The 18,084-nt window shown below is 39.2% G+C and overlaps 1 protein-coding gene across 4 annotated transcripts in view; it reads left to right on the forward strand.

The window, feature by feature from the left end:
* The first annotated feature begins 9,049 nt into the window (after nucleotides 1-9,049).
* LOC136886335 (arginine/serine-rich coiled-coil protein 2) overlaps nucleotides 9,050-18,084 on the forward strand; it is a 99,633-nt gene continuing 90,598 nt past the window's right edge. For 3 of the 4 annotated variants that reach the window (XM_067159068.2, XM_067159069.2, XM_067159070.2), the window contains exons 1-2: nucleotides 9,056-9,126; nucleotides 9,431-9,517. In XM_067159068.2, coding sequence (XP_067015169.1) covers nucleotides 9,064-9,126; nucleotides 9,431-9,517 — 150 coding nt within the window. In that variant the 5' untranslated portion in view covers nucleotides 9,056-9,063. Of the gene's footprint in view, nucleotides 9,127-9,430; nucleotides 9,518-18,084 lie in introns of all 4 variants that reach the window. The other variant, XM_067159071.2, reaches the window with a different exon arrangement.

Consider the following 18,084-nt stretch of genomic DNA (forward strand, 5'->3'; position numbering starts at 1 on the left):
ATAAAGATCCAGTCATGCTAAACAAGTTGACATTTCTCTAAATGAAATATGTCGACTTATCACTTGCTGTTTGAGACCAACACCACGAGATAGATTCTACTGTTTGGCTGGAATCGCCACACCAGATATTAGAAGAGAAGTTGCATCCATGAATGAGAGATCTAAAGCACTTGCCTCATGTGCACACCCATTGTAAGAATATGAACCTACCCACCAAAGATTGAGATCTAGGAGGAATTTCCTGAATACAACTGAAGATCTAAATGAATCTGCTCAATCCACAAGGTTGAGATTCTGGAGAACTAGAAATCCTCAACTTGCTGGTTGGATGATACCAATTGAACATCTCCCTCCAGGACATGAGAAACATTGGTCTACTTGGAAATCGTTGAACAGGTGGTGGTGATGGTTATTGTTTTAAGAGGAAGTACAACTAGGCAACCATCCTCTATATAACACTAATCAGAGGGAAAAATGGAAGGGATCTGACACTTCAAAAAATGAAGATATCGGCCAAAGGAAGACAAGGCTACGAAGGGCATGAAAATGAAAGACTCCCTAGCCCTCGCAAACCTAATAGCGTCGGGGTCAGAAAAGAACAAGAGTTCACCAAGGGAGGTCGGATAGGATAGATGAAAGTGAGGAGCCTGGCACAAGTAAGTGGAAGCAATGCCAGGACTCAGCTGAGGGACCCGTGGTTGCCAACCCACGCTCCAAAGTTCGGAGCCCCTGGGGCCCCTTTTAGTTGCCTCTTACGACAGGCAGGGGATTCCGTGGGTGTTATTCTACCGCCCCCACCCACAGGGGAAAATCGTTGAACAGGCTTCGCACTGAGGTTGGTAGATCACGAATCAATATGGTAAAGTGGGGCTTTCCTGGAACATCCAGGCTATGTGAATGTGGTGAAGACCAAACCACAGCCCATTTCATGAACTGTAGCAAGTGTCCTTTAAGTTGCATAATGGAGGACTTGATGGCTGCAACACCTAATGCCCGTGATTTGGCAAAATTCTGGGCAGACACTATTTGATATGTATGTTATTAAGTACCATTATGTTATGTAAAATGTATGCTTCTGATACGAATAAATGAACTATATTACCATCCTGGGAGAATACACAACCTAAATACTTGAAATTATCTACCTGTTCTAGCTTTTTATCACCAATCTGACTTTCAATTCTGTTGAATTTCTTACCTACTGACATCAATTTAGTCTTCAAAAGGCTAGTTTTCATAACATACTCATTGCACCTCTTTTCAAGTTCCAAGATATTAGACTGCAGGCTTTCGGCACATTCTGCCATTAAGACCAAGTCGTCAGCATAGGCCAGACTGCTTACTACATTTCCACCTAACTGAATCCCTCCCTGCCATTTTATATCTTTCAGCAGATGATCCATGTAAACTACGAACAGCAAAGGTGAAAGATTGCAGCCTTGTCTAACCCCTGTAAGTACCCTGAACCAAGAACTTATTCTACCATCAATGCTCACTGCAGCCCAATTGTCAACATAAATGCCTTTGATATATTTTAATAATCTACCCTTAATCCCACAGTCCCTCAGTATGGCGAACATCTTTTTCCCTCGGTACCCTGTGATATGCTAACTCTAGATCTATGAAACATAAACACAACTGCCTATTCCTCCCGTAGCATATTTCAATTACCTGGCACATACTGAAAATCTGATCCTGACTGCCCCTCTGTGGTTTGAAACCACACTGGTTTTCATCCAGCTTCTTTCCTAACTACTGTTCGCACCCTCCCTTTCAAGATGCCAGTGAATACTTTGCCTGGTATACTAATCAATGAGATACCTCGATAGTTGTTGCAATCCTTCCTGTCCCTTTGCTTACAGATAGGTGCAATTACTGCTTTTGTCCAATCTGAAGGTACCTTACCAACACTCCATGCTAATTTTACTACTCTATGAAGCCATTTCATCCCTGCCTTCCCACTATACTTCACCATTTCAGGTCTAATTTCATCTGTTCCTGCTGCTTTATGACAACGGAGTTTATTTACTATCCTTTCCACTTCCTCAAGCGTAATTTCACCAACATCATTTTCCTCCTCCCCATGAGCTTGGCTATTCGCAACACCACCAGAATGATTTCCTTTTACATTGAGAAGATGTTCAAAATATTCCCTCCACCTCTTCAGTGATTCCCTGGGATCTATTTATTATTATTATTATTATTATTATTATTATTATTATTATTATTATTATTATTGCGCATGGCCTTTAGCTTTTGCAAAGGCTTAGTGGCAACCTAATAAAGATGAAATGAATCATGATGACGTCGTAAACACCTATTTCCCAACCCAAGGAAATTAAAGAGGTCGAGGAGGTTAAGATCCCGAGAATCGAACTGGGTGTCTTCAGATCAAAGGCAAGCGTTTTATCTCTCTAGCCACAAAACTGGACTTTAATTTGCTAAACCCTTGGCTACTATCTCCACTTATCAGGAGTTCAGTATTGACAGCATCGACCAGTAGGCAAGTCGCTTGTGAAACGGTCTTGACCAAGTCTTGACAACACAGCAGGCTGACTACTTGGGTGGCTATTGGCGGCTGCTCAAAACGCTTAAGTCCTGTGACATACCGCGAAATGCCGTCCCGCCGACACAGATAGGTCTTATGGTGACGATGCAACAGGAAAGGACTAGGAATGGGAAGGAAGCAGCCATGGTCTTAAGGAACAACCCCAGCATTTTAGGTAGGCCCTACATAAGTTGTTGCATTGTTATTCGTGGGTATTTAAAATTATGTCATAAAAGAACCACTTGAGTTTTAGTACGGTATATTAGTAAGACTCAAGATTGTTAATTTTAACCATTACCTACTTAATGTATATTATTTTATTGTAGTTCAAGTTATATTTGTTATATGTAGCCTACTGTATGTATTCCACTTGGGTTTGTAATAAAAGGGGCGTTTAATACAATAATAACTACTACATTATTCCAGATAAATAATTCACCTTAAACATACAACCAGTCGTAGAGTCACTGATATGGGCTTCACGAAATCTCATAAAATACTTTTTCAAAAGTTCTTCAACAAGCTGAAATATCTGTTGAAATTTCGTAATGCCCACTCGAATTTATTTTCATGGCACTACGGTGATTAAAACAATTAAGAAAGTTCATCATTTACATTTCTAAATAAAACATGTTGTCAACCCAAAAACTCCAATTTTGCCTTTGTTCTTCCCTTTCAGCATCTTCAGCCAACAAAGCAAAATCTAACAAGCGATCCAAATTACTGTATGAAAAATAATTGCTGCCAGGCTGAATGGCTCAGACTGTTGAGGTTTGATCTTGGCAGGTTTGGTTCTTGGTCAGTCCGGTATTTGGTATTTGAAGGTGCTCAAGTAGGCTACGTCAGCACCATGTCGGTAGATTTACTGGCACGTAAAAGAATTCTTGCGGGACTAAATTCCGGCACCTCGGCGTCTCCGAAAATCATAAAAGTACGAGTAGTTAATTATTAAAAATAATTGCGTTTGACTCTCCAACCATAGTATGACGGGGCCAACAGTTCGCACATAACTGACTGACAGATTTTTGATGAATTTTGGTTTAGGTTTTCTTCTTTTCACGACTCTCTTAACGGGGAAACTTATCCATCGACAGAGGCGGCGATTAGCGTGTCCTTAAGTTATAGACGAGAAAGGTTCCACCTTATCAATACAAATTTATTTATACAAATATCTACAGTACCGGTTTCGACTCTTTACAAAGAACCACTTGAGTTTTAGTACGGTATATTAGTAAGACTCAACATTGTTAATTTTAACCATTACGTACTTAATGTATATCATTTTATTGTAGTTCAAGTTATATTTGTTATATGTAGCCTACTGTATGTATTTCACTTGGGTTTGTAATAAAAGGGGCATTTAATACAATAATAACTACTACATTATTCCAGATAAATAATTCACCTTAAACATACAACCAGTCGTAGAGTCACTGATATGGGCTTCACGAAATCTCGTAAAATACTTTTTCAAAAATTCTTCAAGAAGCTGAAATAGCTGAAATATACCGTACAAAGAGTCGAAACCGGTACTGTAGATATTTGTATAAATAAATTTGTATTGATAAGGTGGAACCTTTCTCGTCTATAACTTACGATAACGGTCAATACGGAAAATGAAACTGATAAATCAAGATAGCGTGTCCTTAGCCCGGCAAGGGCTGCATTGAGATGTGGACGAAGGTCAAAACTAACTTCCTGTGTTAATTCACACCATTATTCAACAAATATTCTTTTTCTTCAACTTAACGGTACCTAACTGTCGATGTCTTGTCTATTACAGTGCTGAGCGCTGAACATGAGAGAGGAGTGACAACAGGACAATTCGTAGGCAAGAACATGGGCAAGAACGCTGGTGAGAGAAGTGAACCTTCGAAAGTGAGCCTATCAGTTCAAGAATGGAAGGTGTGAAAGATTGTGCTTCGCAAACACAGTAGTTACTGTCAGGAACTGAAAACAAATAACTTCAGCATGCTGAACTATGACTGAATGCTGATGTTCCTTGCCCAAAATTGGCAGTTAGCGCCGCCGTACGAATCTTGCAAAGGAATAAAGACACAATACCGGTATCTTGTTACGGTATATTAATCATGACTGAAGGAATATTTCACCAACTGACAACACTAAACAGTTACCGGTAGGCCTACCGTTTGTTCCGACTCATACTAGTCGTATTTGATTCTGCAGGCATGTAATTGCAAATACTGCTCCCATAGATAGAACATAATGGAAGGGGGCAACAACATAATATGTGTCATGTAAAATAATGTCAATTGAGAAATTAGCTAATAAACTCCTTTATCTTTATGACAGTAAATACAATAATATTTGTATGTTGAAGAGGAGGGAGCTTAAAGGGTCACCCTGCAATACTCCGTTTCCCTGAGTTATGGTGTTCGATGATAATGATGATGATGATGATGACATCATCATCATCATCATAGCCTTAGCAGATGTCATGCAGGTCATTGACAATACCGGTAGTTCAGTTGTACTTTCTCTCTATGCAGACGATATTATTATAGGTTCGAGTAACATGGAAGAGCTACAAAGATCAATGGACAAACTTGAAGTGTACTGTACGTAGCCAACAACAGCCTTGTGATAAATAAAATTTTTAAAATGTTCAGATGGTTTTCTGGAAAGGGGGGAGAATCGCAGCTATAGTGACAGAATACAGTGTGGTGGGGTAGACTACACATAGTGAACTCGTTTTCATATCTGGGTGTCACTTTACAACCTACTGTCATCTCATTTAGAATTCACGTAAGAGAAAGATCTTTAGCAGCCATCAGAAGCATATGACATTATAAACCTGACTAGACTATCGCTAGGCACGTTCATGGCCTTATTTTACGCCAAGGTCCTCCCAGTTCTCACGTATGGTATGGAACTTATTTGGGAAAGACTAACGGTGTCCGACCTTCGAACTACTGAAAATGTAAAGGCCAAATTTCTGAAACAAACACTGGGCATCTCCAAGATGTCACCGTCACGACTTGCGTATGAATTATCCAAAGAAACTCTTTTACTGGAAGATTTGAAAATGAGAATGCAGCTTCCATATACGCAACAAGAAGATGAAGTTCTCCAAGAGAGAAAGAGAAAACAAGCAGAAATCAGCCTGGACTTATACTCAACTATGCTGTGATTGACCGCAGCTGGACCGGTCCAAATGATGACATGGGAAGTGCTTTGAATAGGCTGGCGGTACAAGGGTTTCACCATCGTCTATACCGGCGATCAGGTTTTCATGAATCGTCCCTAGATTGTGTGTGTGATAAACATTGCGATCGCCATCATTTCAGCAAGTGCAACAGAACAAAATCTTTACTAGAATATGCGAAAGATTAATGTATTTTTAATGTACATTTGTGCGCTATTAAATACATAAATATTTGAATGTTACAGGCAGTAGCGGTTTCTGGTATAGCGCAATGGAGCAATGAACCTCCAGTTTATATCAAATTGTACTCAACTACTTAATATTTATAACTCCCTTGTCAACCTCGAAGCTCTTGCTTAGCCCATCTATCCGTAATATACTCGTACTGGCTTTCAATTCATGTGAACTGCACATGTTCCGTGGCTGGATACTTGTCTGAAATGAACCCCCTTGGAAGGCGTACTCTCTGTCCCTACCGGGGTGAAGGGAGTGGTGAGGTGTGGGGGGACATCGGCCTGCACGTAGGCAAGACCAGGATATCGCAGAAACAGATATCCGTGGTTTACGCATACGTAATATGCCACTCTCTCAAGTCGTGTTGTCGGGGGTGTTGGGGTAAGTATGTGCCTGCCATCTGTTGCCCTTACAGGAATTCATCTACGTAGCAAAAAGTAGTGTACATAATTAGCGCTACTGTTGACGAGCATCATTACTACCAGCAGTCACATTAAACTGCCAAATTCCAATTGATGCCTTTTCCCAAATACTGTACATCAATACTTACTAAACATCTATTCATTTGCCTTCTTTGGAATAATTACTTTTTGGAGAGAAAATTAACTTTAAAATCACTGAGGCAAAGAGTAGGGGGAATGTAATACCAATGAAAACGGTAACTGCCTAGCCATAGAAGTTCTTAAAATTATGTTACCAACATTGTGAACAGTGCGAACATACATCCCTAAAGTTTACTCGTGTTTTTCAAGTCTGATGCTAGTGTTTACAAATTTTTGCAACAGTTATCATAATTCGTAATATTACTGTACGCTGTGCAAGCGTGTGAGTGTTTTTCTGCACTGTTGTGCCATTCAGAAACTTAATTTTTAGGACATAAAGAAGTTGCAATATTTTGTCCGTGGGTGTATTTTTGTGCACTGTAGTTGCACCCATAATCTTTGTTTCAGGGAAAGGTAAGGAGTTACATAATGAGTTTGAACAGTGATATGATACTTAAGAAGACAAACTTTTCTTCTCTCTCTCTCTCTCTTGAGTGTCAACTTAAGATTAAAATTAAGGATGCCGGACGTCCAATGCCTGATCTTGATATAACGAGGCATCCTAAAAGTATAATAATAATGGCGTGTGGTCTCTGGGGAGACCTGGTGCAGGTCTTTTGATTTGACTTCCGTAGGCAACCTGCGCGTCATAATGAGGATGATGAAGACTACATATACACCCAATCCGGGTGCCAGAGAAGTTAACCAATCATGGTTAAAATTCCCGACCCTGCCGGGAATCGAACCCGGGACCCCTGTGACCAAAGGCCAGCACGCCAACCATTTAGCCATGGAGCCGGACATCCTAAAGGTAAAAGTAATGAAATCGTGCATAAATTCAGAATGGATCGAGTGGATCTGTGGGTGCGAAATTAGTAACATGTTGATTTGTTTTCCTTTTCTTATGAATCATGACTGATGAAGGCGAAGGGACTTGGACCAAAGTCGGAGTGGTACATTTAGGACATTTGTCCCAAAAAAGTAAAGAAACGCAAAAGTTCTAAATCTCATATGCTTCCCCAGTTACAATTCGATCTCCTGGGAAGACACGATAACCGTCAGTAATTTGACTGTGCTTACAGGCAGTCTGTGGAAAGAGACAACGATGAAGTACGGAAAGATCGTTATGAGCTGTGTAAAGTTCTGTGGCGCATTTGAGATGGCACTGTGTGGGCATGAAGAAATAAGTGAATCATCGAATCGTGGCATATTTCAAGGCCTCGTTAATTTTAGTTCCGAAATTGACGTTGCATTAAGAGACCATCTGTCCAAAGCTACTGTTTTCAAAGGCACCTCGAAAGACATTCAGAATGATTCGCTTTCGTGCATGTACGAAATCTGTCGTGAGATAAGAAAAAAATAAATAAATCACCACAGCGCACTTCATTTTGGTAATCACAGATGAGAACACTGATATATCAACTACAGCACAATTTGTTATCGTTCTTCCAAACGGTAAGCCATTTGAAGGATTCTGGAGTTTCCTCTCACCCTCTAGTCATGATGCTAAGACAATAGCAGAGTGTTTAAAATTTTCTTTGAGCGAAGTTGTGGATTATCCATATAAGTTGATTTCACAAGGTTACGATGGAGCAAATGTAATGAGTGGTCTCCTTTCAGGGTGCAAGTTCTCATCAGGGAAGATTTTAGGCATGCACATTATGTTCACCGTTATGCCCATTCTTTGAACTTAGTCATGGCACAGGTGACAGGGGGGAGAGGAGATACTGAAGGGGGGATTTTCCTTCTGTTGAACCCCCAGTGACGAAAGTCACGCGCCGCCACTGGTTACAGGGATGCCGTAAAAAATGAATGTATGTGCTTGCTATACTTTTGACACAAAAGCATTCAATTCATCTAATGACTTTTACCTCCGAAATACATTTCTTCGCGATTCAAGGGACTGGGGGACTGCAATGTTCGCAAATCTACCATCAGCCATATTAGTTAATGTCGGTTATTTTTACCAAATACTTTAATATTGAAGTATTTGTTTTTACTAGCGAAAGTTTTTTTTCTTTTTTGATGCCTCGTCGGAAAAGCTAAATCAATTCTTCTTTGCGTCATCTCGTAAATATGTTCTAATTGGTTGGTTGAAAAAAAGTAATTGATGCCCGTATAAGCTCTACTAGAGGGCCTTGATAACCATTTGCCAGTTGCGCCAACGGTTTGCTGTAAATTACTCTAAAGCGTCCACTTGCGATGAGGATTCATATTTACAACATAAATAAAAATATATTCACAGCTAACCTAAACTAACTGCGGGAATCAAACTCGTAATAATATAAGTAATTTATATGGTTAATGTCAACAAACACGTTAGCTGAAGGATTGTTTAATGTTTCCATGACAGCAGATGAACACCATATTATCATTTTTTATTCTATCAGTAAAACAAAACAGTACTGTTAACTGTAATGTAAATTTATAACTGAATGTATTATCACAATTAGTTTATCTACCTATTAACTGTCCTCATTAAAAACAGGTAAAGATATCGCCTATCCTATTCGACGGTGGAAGTATTCATATATTGGCGGCATTGAATTGCTGTTCCAAGTTGAGACGCCATTATGGAATCTCTTGTAAGTTACGGGAGTGATGATGAAGGAAGCCAAAATTATCTAGACATGAAGGTAAGATTTTGACCAAAATATAGGAAATCATCATTCTTATATTGTGGTAAGTATTGTTATTGTCAATAATCTGGGCTCTGTTTTGTAATATTTTGGATTATGGTGTCGTTGTTGTTGTTGGCCTCGATCCTTGTTGATGTAATAACATGCAACGTATAGTTTTTGATTATAATCAACTGATGTTGCTAACAAAATAGGTATAATTTAATTTGATGTCTACTAAAGAATAATAATGTCGAGTATTAATAGTTGGTGAAAAAAAAGAGAATATGCTATATATCTAATATTCAGCTTTGTTCTTCAGGATTCTATGCAAGGAAGGATGGAAAGACTGGAAAGACCCGGTGGTGATGATACAAATTACGACAACGTTCAGATGGATATGAGTGAGGTAGGATTATATTGATAGGGGCAATACTTCTGAGATCGAATTTCTATATTGTGCTTTCAAATATTTTTAGTTTTTGAAAAATCAGATAGGCTACAGGCCAATAGAAAAATACTTTTAATTCTGTAACACATTGACTTTTGTACAGGTTGTTCTAAATTGTGCCTGTATAATTATGTTCAGATACAAGAAGCCTAGGCTTATTATTTGTAAATGATTAGGCAGGCAGAAATTTATTAGAGATAGTGGTTAGTCTTGTTTTTTGCAGGAAGTGGGTAATCTCATAGATTTTGTTTTATTTGTTTGTGTAAAGGATGGTTTGTTGGTGTTATTCACAAGTAAGTAGACTAGTTCCTAAGCTATTTGATAGTTATATCATTGCTTTTTTTTTTTTTTTTTTTACTTGTCTATATTTGTGATTTACTCTGTTTTGTTTTCCTTCAAATTGAAGATAAAGCAATGTTCTTCTTATGCCAGACTAAGGTATTAGCATTTCTTATTAGCCTAAAGATGGTGGCTGTATAATAATATCTGATGGATGAATCTCTCTTATCTCAGGCCTCTTAATTCCTTGGTGTATTCTGAATATTCACATTGAACACAGCTGAAGGTTAGGTTTCATTTTCATTGTTAATTTTCATTTAATGTGACATTCAACTTTTAAGTACCGTTTCTTAAAATACAGCACATTAACGTGCTCTAAGGCAGTTCCGTAGACTAATGAACCTTTTGGTTCTGATGTTTTAAGTACCTGTCATGTTTCAAATTGATCATTTCAGCTTACCTTCTCCTTTTATATGAACCTTAATCGATGTTTGTTTTTCTGTCTAGCAAGTTTAAAATACATTCTTATCTTTCCCCTTGAGTGTACATGTGACTAAAGGAGCATGCACAGTCTTAGCTTTTCTATGCCTTTTTCTGGATGTACGAAAACAGCTTTAATTTTCTTCAAAATTCTTGTACGGTGGATCCTAATTCAGTGGGTAACACAGCAGTGAAAACTGACAAGTCCTTGCGAAATATCAGATAAGATAATTGGCCTATGTTTTAATATATTTACTTAAGAGGAGGGGAAAGCTTCCTTATCTGGATCGCAAAAGATGGTTTAGAAATCCAGCATGGCATGGCTCAGTTGTCACAATATACTAAACAGGCTTCCCAACGTCAGAGCATTAAGTGACAAACTAACAGTTGTGCTTTTTTTGTTCAAGAGTTCAGAAGTGACAAGACATTTGATGTGGTTTGGTTAGGTGTGGTGAGTTACAAGCCCATTGGTCTGCTTTGATATGGTTAGGAGTTCTAGGCCTCTAGTATCTGCAGTGACAAGACTGATTAGTTTGCAGGTGACAAGACCATTGGTCTGCTTTGGTTAGGCCTGGGGAGTTATAGACTGTTGGTCTGTTTACAAGATTGAGCAAATCTTCGGGTATGATGCGCAAAGGTATCACCGAGATATCGCTATAAAATTTGTCACAAATGGAACATAACAATTGCTTTTACACATATCAAGTGAAAAATTCCTGGCACATTAAGAAATACCGTAGTTATTTGAGAAATATGAAAACATACTTAAGGCTTGTAGACAGGACTGGTTTATGTCGTATTCCGCTGCTGATGCCGTCTTTTGTTCTTTTCTTGAGGTCCAGGGCTAGCACCGAGGAATGCGAGTGCTATGTCTGTGGATTCTCATTATCTTTGTCCGTTATGAGTAGAGCGGCTAGTTCAAAAAGCAAAATGGAGGTGAACAGTATTCATTTTTCGATGAGGCAAATGAACAGGTTATTGTTAAATTACAAGACCTTAAGCTATTGCCGAAGTAGCATGATCCCTGGACCAATAAATAACTTAATGAATCAGTTAGGGCACAAGTCCACAACTCGTCGTGATCAAAGAACTTCAGCGAACAAAGACATTACACACGAAATTGTTCAACGTGTGAGACAAAAGACATACGTGTCACTGTGAGCGTAACACCAAATGTACTTGTAAAGTGGTAAAGTACGCATACATAATATACTCCAAAAATGAAATATTTCTTAATGTGCCAGGAATTTTTCACTTGATATGTGTAAAAGCAATTGCTATGTTCCATTTGTGACAAATTTTATAGTGATATCTCGGTGATACCTTTGCGCATCGTACCCCAAATCTTCACTTACTTGGTCACAAAATACAGGTTACAGACCACTCGCAATGCACTCAACAGGCTTGCCAATGTCGGCACATTAAACACAGTACTAAATTACTATAAAGATACTGCATGGCAGACACGGAAGATGGGTTATAGCTACTAAATGACTTTTTTGCTGTGCGAACAGCCTCTCAAAGGGAATGTGGCCCTAAAGGTGCCACTATTTCATGACAGAGATTGGCCTTGATGTGAATTCAATGTGGCTCGATCGTAATCACTACGTGCCATTTCTGTTTGAAATATGTACCCTTTCCTTGTTTTCTCCAAACGATGTAACCCTTTAGCTACATATCATGCGACCTGTATTACAGACAAAAAAATAACATAGCCTCTATGACAGCTGATCAGAACTGGCTGATAGGAACAAAGAAAATGGCTGCATTTAGTACTTTCAGGCCCTCTCTCTTTCAATTAATCTATATACCGTAAGTAAGTAAGAATATTTTTGGGGGCAAGATAGTGGGTTTCTGGTAAGCATGCAGGAAAGTTCTCCTTTCTACTGCTTCAGGTATTGTAAAATATTATTTTCCTACTATACCAAATTATTCCAAATATGCACTCCACCTAACAAACCATCAACCAATATAGTCCTATATGTAAAGTGAATCACGTCAAGGATAGAGCACTGGCATATGGCAATGACTTCACAGTTTCCTTTTCATAGAATGTGGTATCCCTGAGGTCAGACATGATGCAAGTTATATTGGAGACTATAGAAAACATGTCTTTATCACAATTGGCTAATAGGATCATAGAAAATTGTTGTGTTTTGCACATTTAATTCGTCTATATGCATAAGAATACTTCTTGGGGCAGATAGGTGGGTCTTTGGTTAGCATAAAGGAAGAATCTCCTCTCAGTTACTTCACATTTCCGTATGATTTTTTCTTCTGCAGTCCAGAGTTTATAACATTATAAAGAAGCGAAAATAATACAAATCTTACTTGGAATTCATTTTAGAGGAGAGATATGTTCAATGCGATGTCTAGGAACCCACCATTCCCACCCTCGGAAGTACATTTACTTTTATAAGCTAATAAGAGCAGCACCCGCCATCAGCCATGGCCAAAGTAAACTACTTGCATTCTCATTGGTCAACATGAATAGAATGTGACATCATTGCCATCATTGGTGACAAATATATTGCGTTACCAACCTCGGCTGAATAAAAGCACAAAGAAAAAACACCATGTAAAGGAAACAATGTGAAATACACAACAGTAGCAATTTAATTTAATACATATGTTAATGGTCTTTTCCAGGTTCTATCCTAACCGTCCGCACGTCCAGACCAATTCTGTTTCCACACAAAACTAGATGCCTAGGGCCGCTTCGCGGCTTTTAACCGTCCACACCAATGGTCTTGTCCACGGCAAGAATGCTAACTGTCCAGACAATCATCTTGTCCACAGCAAGAATCCTAACCGTCCAGACCAGTCGTCTTCCGTCCAGACGACTCGTGTTTCCTCACGAAACTAGGGGCCTAGGGCCGCTTCGCGGCTTCTAACCGCCAGATCCTATCCTAACCGTCCGCACGGCAAGAACCAATCCAGACCAAAGGTTTAACCAATGTAACAATAATCACCACCACCACCAGCTATCGAAGTACTCATTCGTTCCTAAGTACAGAGGTTGGCAGCACTAAACGCCTATCGACAACATCCTTCCCGAGCGTGTAAACAAACGACAGTCATTACCCGCAGAGCTGAATATAGCAAGTGCTTGGCTGCGGAAGGTAAAATGAGTGATTTTTCGCTTGCTTAAACATGAGATCTGAGTAAGGAAGCACACCCAGAGTACTTTAAGAGGGACGGGGTGCATATGAGAATATTATTTTTCCAAGATTGATTTGTTTGTAACAGCATATATGCTGAACAAAGGAAAGCTTAAAGGTTTAGAAGATAAGGCATGTGTTTGTATTCACTTCTCACCATTTACTCGACAGGGTTAGACTTAATTCGGGTGCATCAGTGCACATTAAAATATCGCCCTTGGTCATGATGGGTACCAGTACCCATTGGTCTGGAAGCTAATGGCACAGACTGTGTGTACATGTCACATGGAAAAATAGAAAGAACTCGTACTAAAGGAAATGCAGGTTAGCATATATGTATATCAGGCATGCTACCAACTGTTGAAAAGTTGTCTCGGTAGTCACAGTCCATTGTCTAGACAGACATGGCTCATAGCGAGACTCCTTTGGTCTAAATCGTCAGGGGTGTATAATAAATAGTCACGCTGGTGATTTCAGAGAGAGAGAGAATGAATGAAAGCAAGTGGGATAAGAAGTCATTTTTTTATTTTTTTCTATGGAAGGAAATGTAAATGTTTTTATGGTGTGTTGGTGTTGTCTTTTTCTGGCAATGAACACTCACTCCCCAACAACTAATAGAAGGGAAGAGTTGTACGATTTACCCAAACTTCCTGTCATATCAAATTTTTTACATGTTAAGATATTGCAATATGCTGTGTGTCTTCAGATGTTCATTATAAAAGAGGGTAAAGTGTAGTGTGTTCAGCCCATGTCCTATTTCTCTATGGGGTCAGGTATGAAGTGAGATGAATCTTCATAGCAAGTTTCTACAACCAAATGCCTGTTCTGCCGCCAACCTCTTCAGAGGAGTTGATGAGATGGAATGAATGGCGTTATACATGATAGGAAGGGAGAGGGTGAAAACTGGTCTTGGAACATAGCCTTCTCCTGTCGAATAGCATCAAGGGATCTGCTCATAGCTTAACTTTTCTATCTGACAGACGTATCACCATTGACAGCATCATGTGCTCTCTCTTCATGTGGACACTGTGGAGAGGTTTGTAATTGAATCCAGGGTTTTGGCACGCAATCTAGTTATTAGAAATTGTATACCACCACCTCGCCTACCCTGCTGGCCAACGTCCTGTTTGGTGAATTTTTTCGACCAATGGGTCTCGATGCAGCTAACCGCAGTGTTAGACCATAGTCTTGGCGCTTTAACGATCATGGCCATCAGGCAAGCTTAATAAGCTATGTTACGAATTTTCAGAATTGTTGCTGGGTTGTGGTGGGTGTTTTTTTAGCGAATGCACATCAACTACCCTGTAACAGTGGTGGCACTGGAAGCTACCCTTCTTGACCAATAGTGATAATTAAGTGACCGATCTCCATAGCTGCCGTCGCTTAAGTGCGGCCAGTATCCAGCATGTATCACAGAAGAGAAAATAATAAATCAAGACCAGTATCTAGCAGTCGGGAGATAGTGGGTTCGAACCTCACTGTCGGCAGCCCTGAAGATGGTTTTCCGTGGTTTCCCATTTTTCACACCAGGCAAATGCTGGGGCTGTGCCTTAATTAAGGCCACGGCAGCTTCCTTCCCATTCCTAGGTCTTTCCTATCCCGTCGTCACCATAAGACCTATCTGTGTCGGTGCAACGTAAAGCAAATAGCAAAAATAAATATAATTAAGTGTATATACACTTGAGCAAAGTGTGATCAAATTTGGTTGTCTTAGCATTTACAAGTTTCATAAACTACCTCTTTTCCTTCTTCCACTTTCCCACACCCTGGTGGGGTCGCAGGTGCGAACTGTGTCACTTGTGGATTTGGCTTTGTTTTTATGGCTGGATACCCTTCCTGATGTCAACCCTATGTAAAGGGGTGTATTGCATGTTTCTGTGGTGGTTGATAGTGTGGTGTGTTGTGTGAATATGAGGAGGCATTCTGTTGGTACAAACACAAGTACCCAGTCCCCATGGCAGACGAAATTACCAGACACTATTAAAATCGCCGATCCGACCGGGAATTGAGCCAAGGTCCTCAGCTCTGACCATTCAGCCAAGGAGCTTGTCATACTGTAAACAGGCCAATGGTGGTATAATATATGCATACAAACTAAAACTAAATCACAACCTCTCGCTTTGTTCGACATATATACTGGAAGAATGCCAATAATTAAACTCATATTCAGTGTAGTGGTTTTGATGACTGCATTACCTAGTGCTCATCACAGTGTGTTTAGCGTAATGTCGTGGAGAGCACAGTGCAATGTTTCCACACATCTGCTCTTCTTTATGTTTCTCTGCTACAGTATACTCTGAACCAGTGTGGCAAAATTCTACTCACAGAAAACAAGTTGACATTGCTCTGAATGAAACAAGGCATGTTATAAAAGGCTGCGTGTGATCCACTCATGTCATTAAAATTTACTATCCGATTGACATATCACATCCCAACGTTAGAGGAAGGACAGTAGCAGAAGTTGAGAATAATAATAATAATAATAATAAGCAGTAGCAGGAAAATGATCCTAATTATCCCATACATGGATGTTAACCTCAACCCATGAGGTTAAGGTAGAGAAAGGGCTACAGACAACACTACCAATTTCATAGTCACGTGCAGCTTGCCAAGTAGACTTCTTGTGCAGTTTGGGCTCGATAACTTGGAACTAGTGTGTCCCAATGTACAATCAAAATCTCCAAAGGTGGGGCGCTATGCCACTGATGAGCTTTGTGGAAATATGCAGGATCCAAAACACCTTTTGGTTTGCAGAGAGCTTGATGAAGCCTTCACACTGAATGACCTATTTCCTGGGACTGACAAGGCTATCCAGACTATTGAATTTTGGGCTTCACGACACTTATAAGTGTACTATAATCTATCATTCTTCGTACTTGCATAATTATAAGTGTGCATTTATTGATGTATTTACCCTGTCATTATCTTTTTTTGTATTTTACTTACCATTATTATTGCAGCTAGTTAATTAATGAAATGAAATGGCGTATGGCTTTTAGTGCCGGGAGTGTCCGAGGACATGTTTGGCTCGCCAGGTGCAGGTCTTTTGATTTGCCGTAGGCGACCTGCACGTCTTGATGAGGATGAAATGATGATTAAGACAACACATACATCCAGCCCCCATGCCAACGAAATTAACCAATGATGGTTAAAATTCCCGACCCTGCCGGGAATCGAACCTGGGATCCCTGTGACCAAAGGCCAGCACGCAAAGCATTTAGCCATGGAGCCGGACAGTTAATTAATGTACAGTGTGTATATAACTTAAATTTCATATCTTGGAGACAAAATGAAAATAAAGTTCAATTGAATTGACATCCATCTGAGAGTTTTACCAGATTAAAAATAGTCTGCATGTTTGTGGATTTAATGATTAACTGATTGTGCTGACTTTACATGCTTATTATTTCAGTGATAAGGACAGCTGGGATATAATCTTATAGACTTTGGGCCTGTTTTACCAACACATGTTGACTGTTTCATGCGACAGGATTCTTTCAAATAATTGGGGAGGGGGCACTGCTGAAGTATCAAAGCAACAATATGCAGAATAGTTTGTCAGGTGTCTAATGCTATGTCTTCTTCTAGGCTGTAGTATGGAGACTACAATGCAAGTTCTTTTCAATGTTCAGTCTGTTGCCAATTTTGATCCTAATTTTGATAAACCTCCTTTCTGACGTAGCATCTAAAAAAAAGAAAAACTTATGAAAGCACACAAAAGTCCCTGCCATCAAAATACATGACTATCAGAGCGGACACATTAGATTGATGAAATACTTAGATTTTAACATACACTACTGTTAAATCATTGAACATTTTCAACTAGATTAGGTTGTGTTTTAAACTGATGTTGTTGAAACTGGGCCTTTACTGATTCTGTAAGTAACATTTATCTAACAGTAGTAGTAGTAGTAGTAGTACAGAGTACATATTTTCTTGTTTTTGTATTCAAATCTCTTTCTCGCATAGTGGTTTAAGCTCCTTGTCACTACCCACTGAGGAATCAAATTAAAAATGTTAGTTGAATTTCAGTGTGAGTTTTTACTGTAGGCAGTGATGCTGAAACTGGAGATCAAATTAGGACAGTTTTCAACCTCATTCTCAGTATCAGCTTCAACTTCGCTACTTACTGTATAGTAATTTGAAGTCATTGTAGTGAACTCTTTCTTTCTCTCTTTTTTTTTTTTTTTTTTTTTTAATTTGTAGTAACAATCTGATATTCTGACGACACCAGTTTTGTTTTCTCTGTAAGTGTACATTAACTTCTTGACAACAAGTGAACTGCAGAAGCTTATTTCCTTTGTGCAATAAACAGTTTTCCTGTACGAGTAAATCAACCATACACACATTTAATCAGTTGCTGCTGCAAAATCTCTTAAATTCCCATTGTTATAGCTCAGATATAAGGAGTAGCACTCTGAAAGGTTCATTTCCACATGATGAAATTCTGGCTTCCTGCGTAAGTCATAAGTAATCCTCGTAAGGAGCTCATGGTAGCCTTGACTCAACTTTTACTCTAGGAAGTTGTTAAAAAACAAATGGCAGCTGCATAGTTCATACACACAGTGTTTCTCTCGTTTTTGTTACAAATTTCATTGTGATTTG

Source organism: Anabrus simplex, chromosome X (assembly GCF_040414725.1).
Source record: "Anabrus simplex isolate iqAnaSimp1 chromosome X, ASM4041472v1, whole genome shotgun sequence".
In the NCBI taxonomy this organism is placed as follows: domain Eukaryota; kingdom Metazoa; phylum Arthropoda; class Insecta; order Orthoptera; family Tettigoniidae; genus Anabrus; species Anabrus simplex.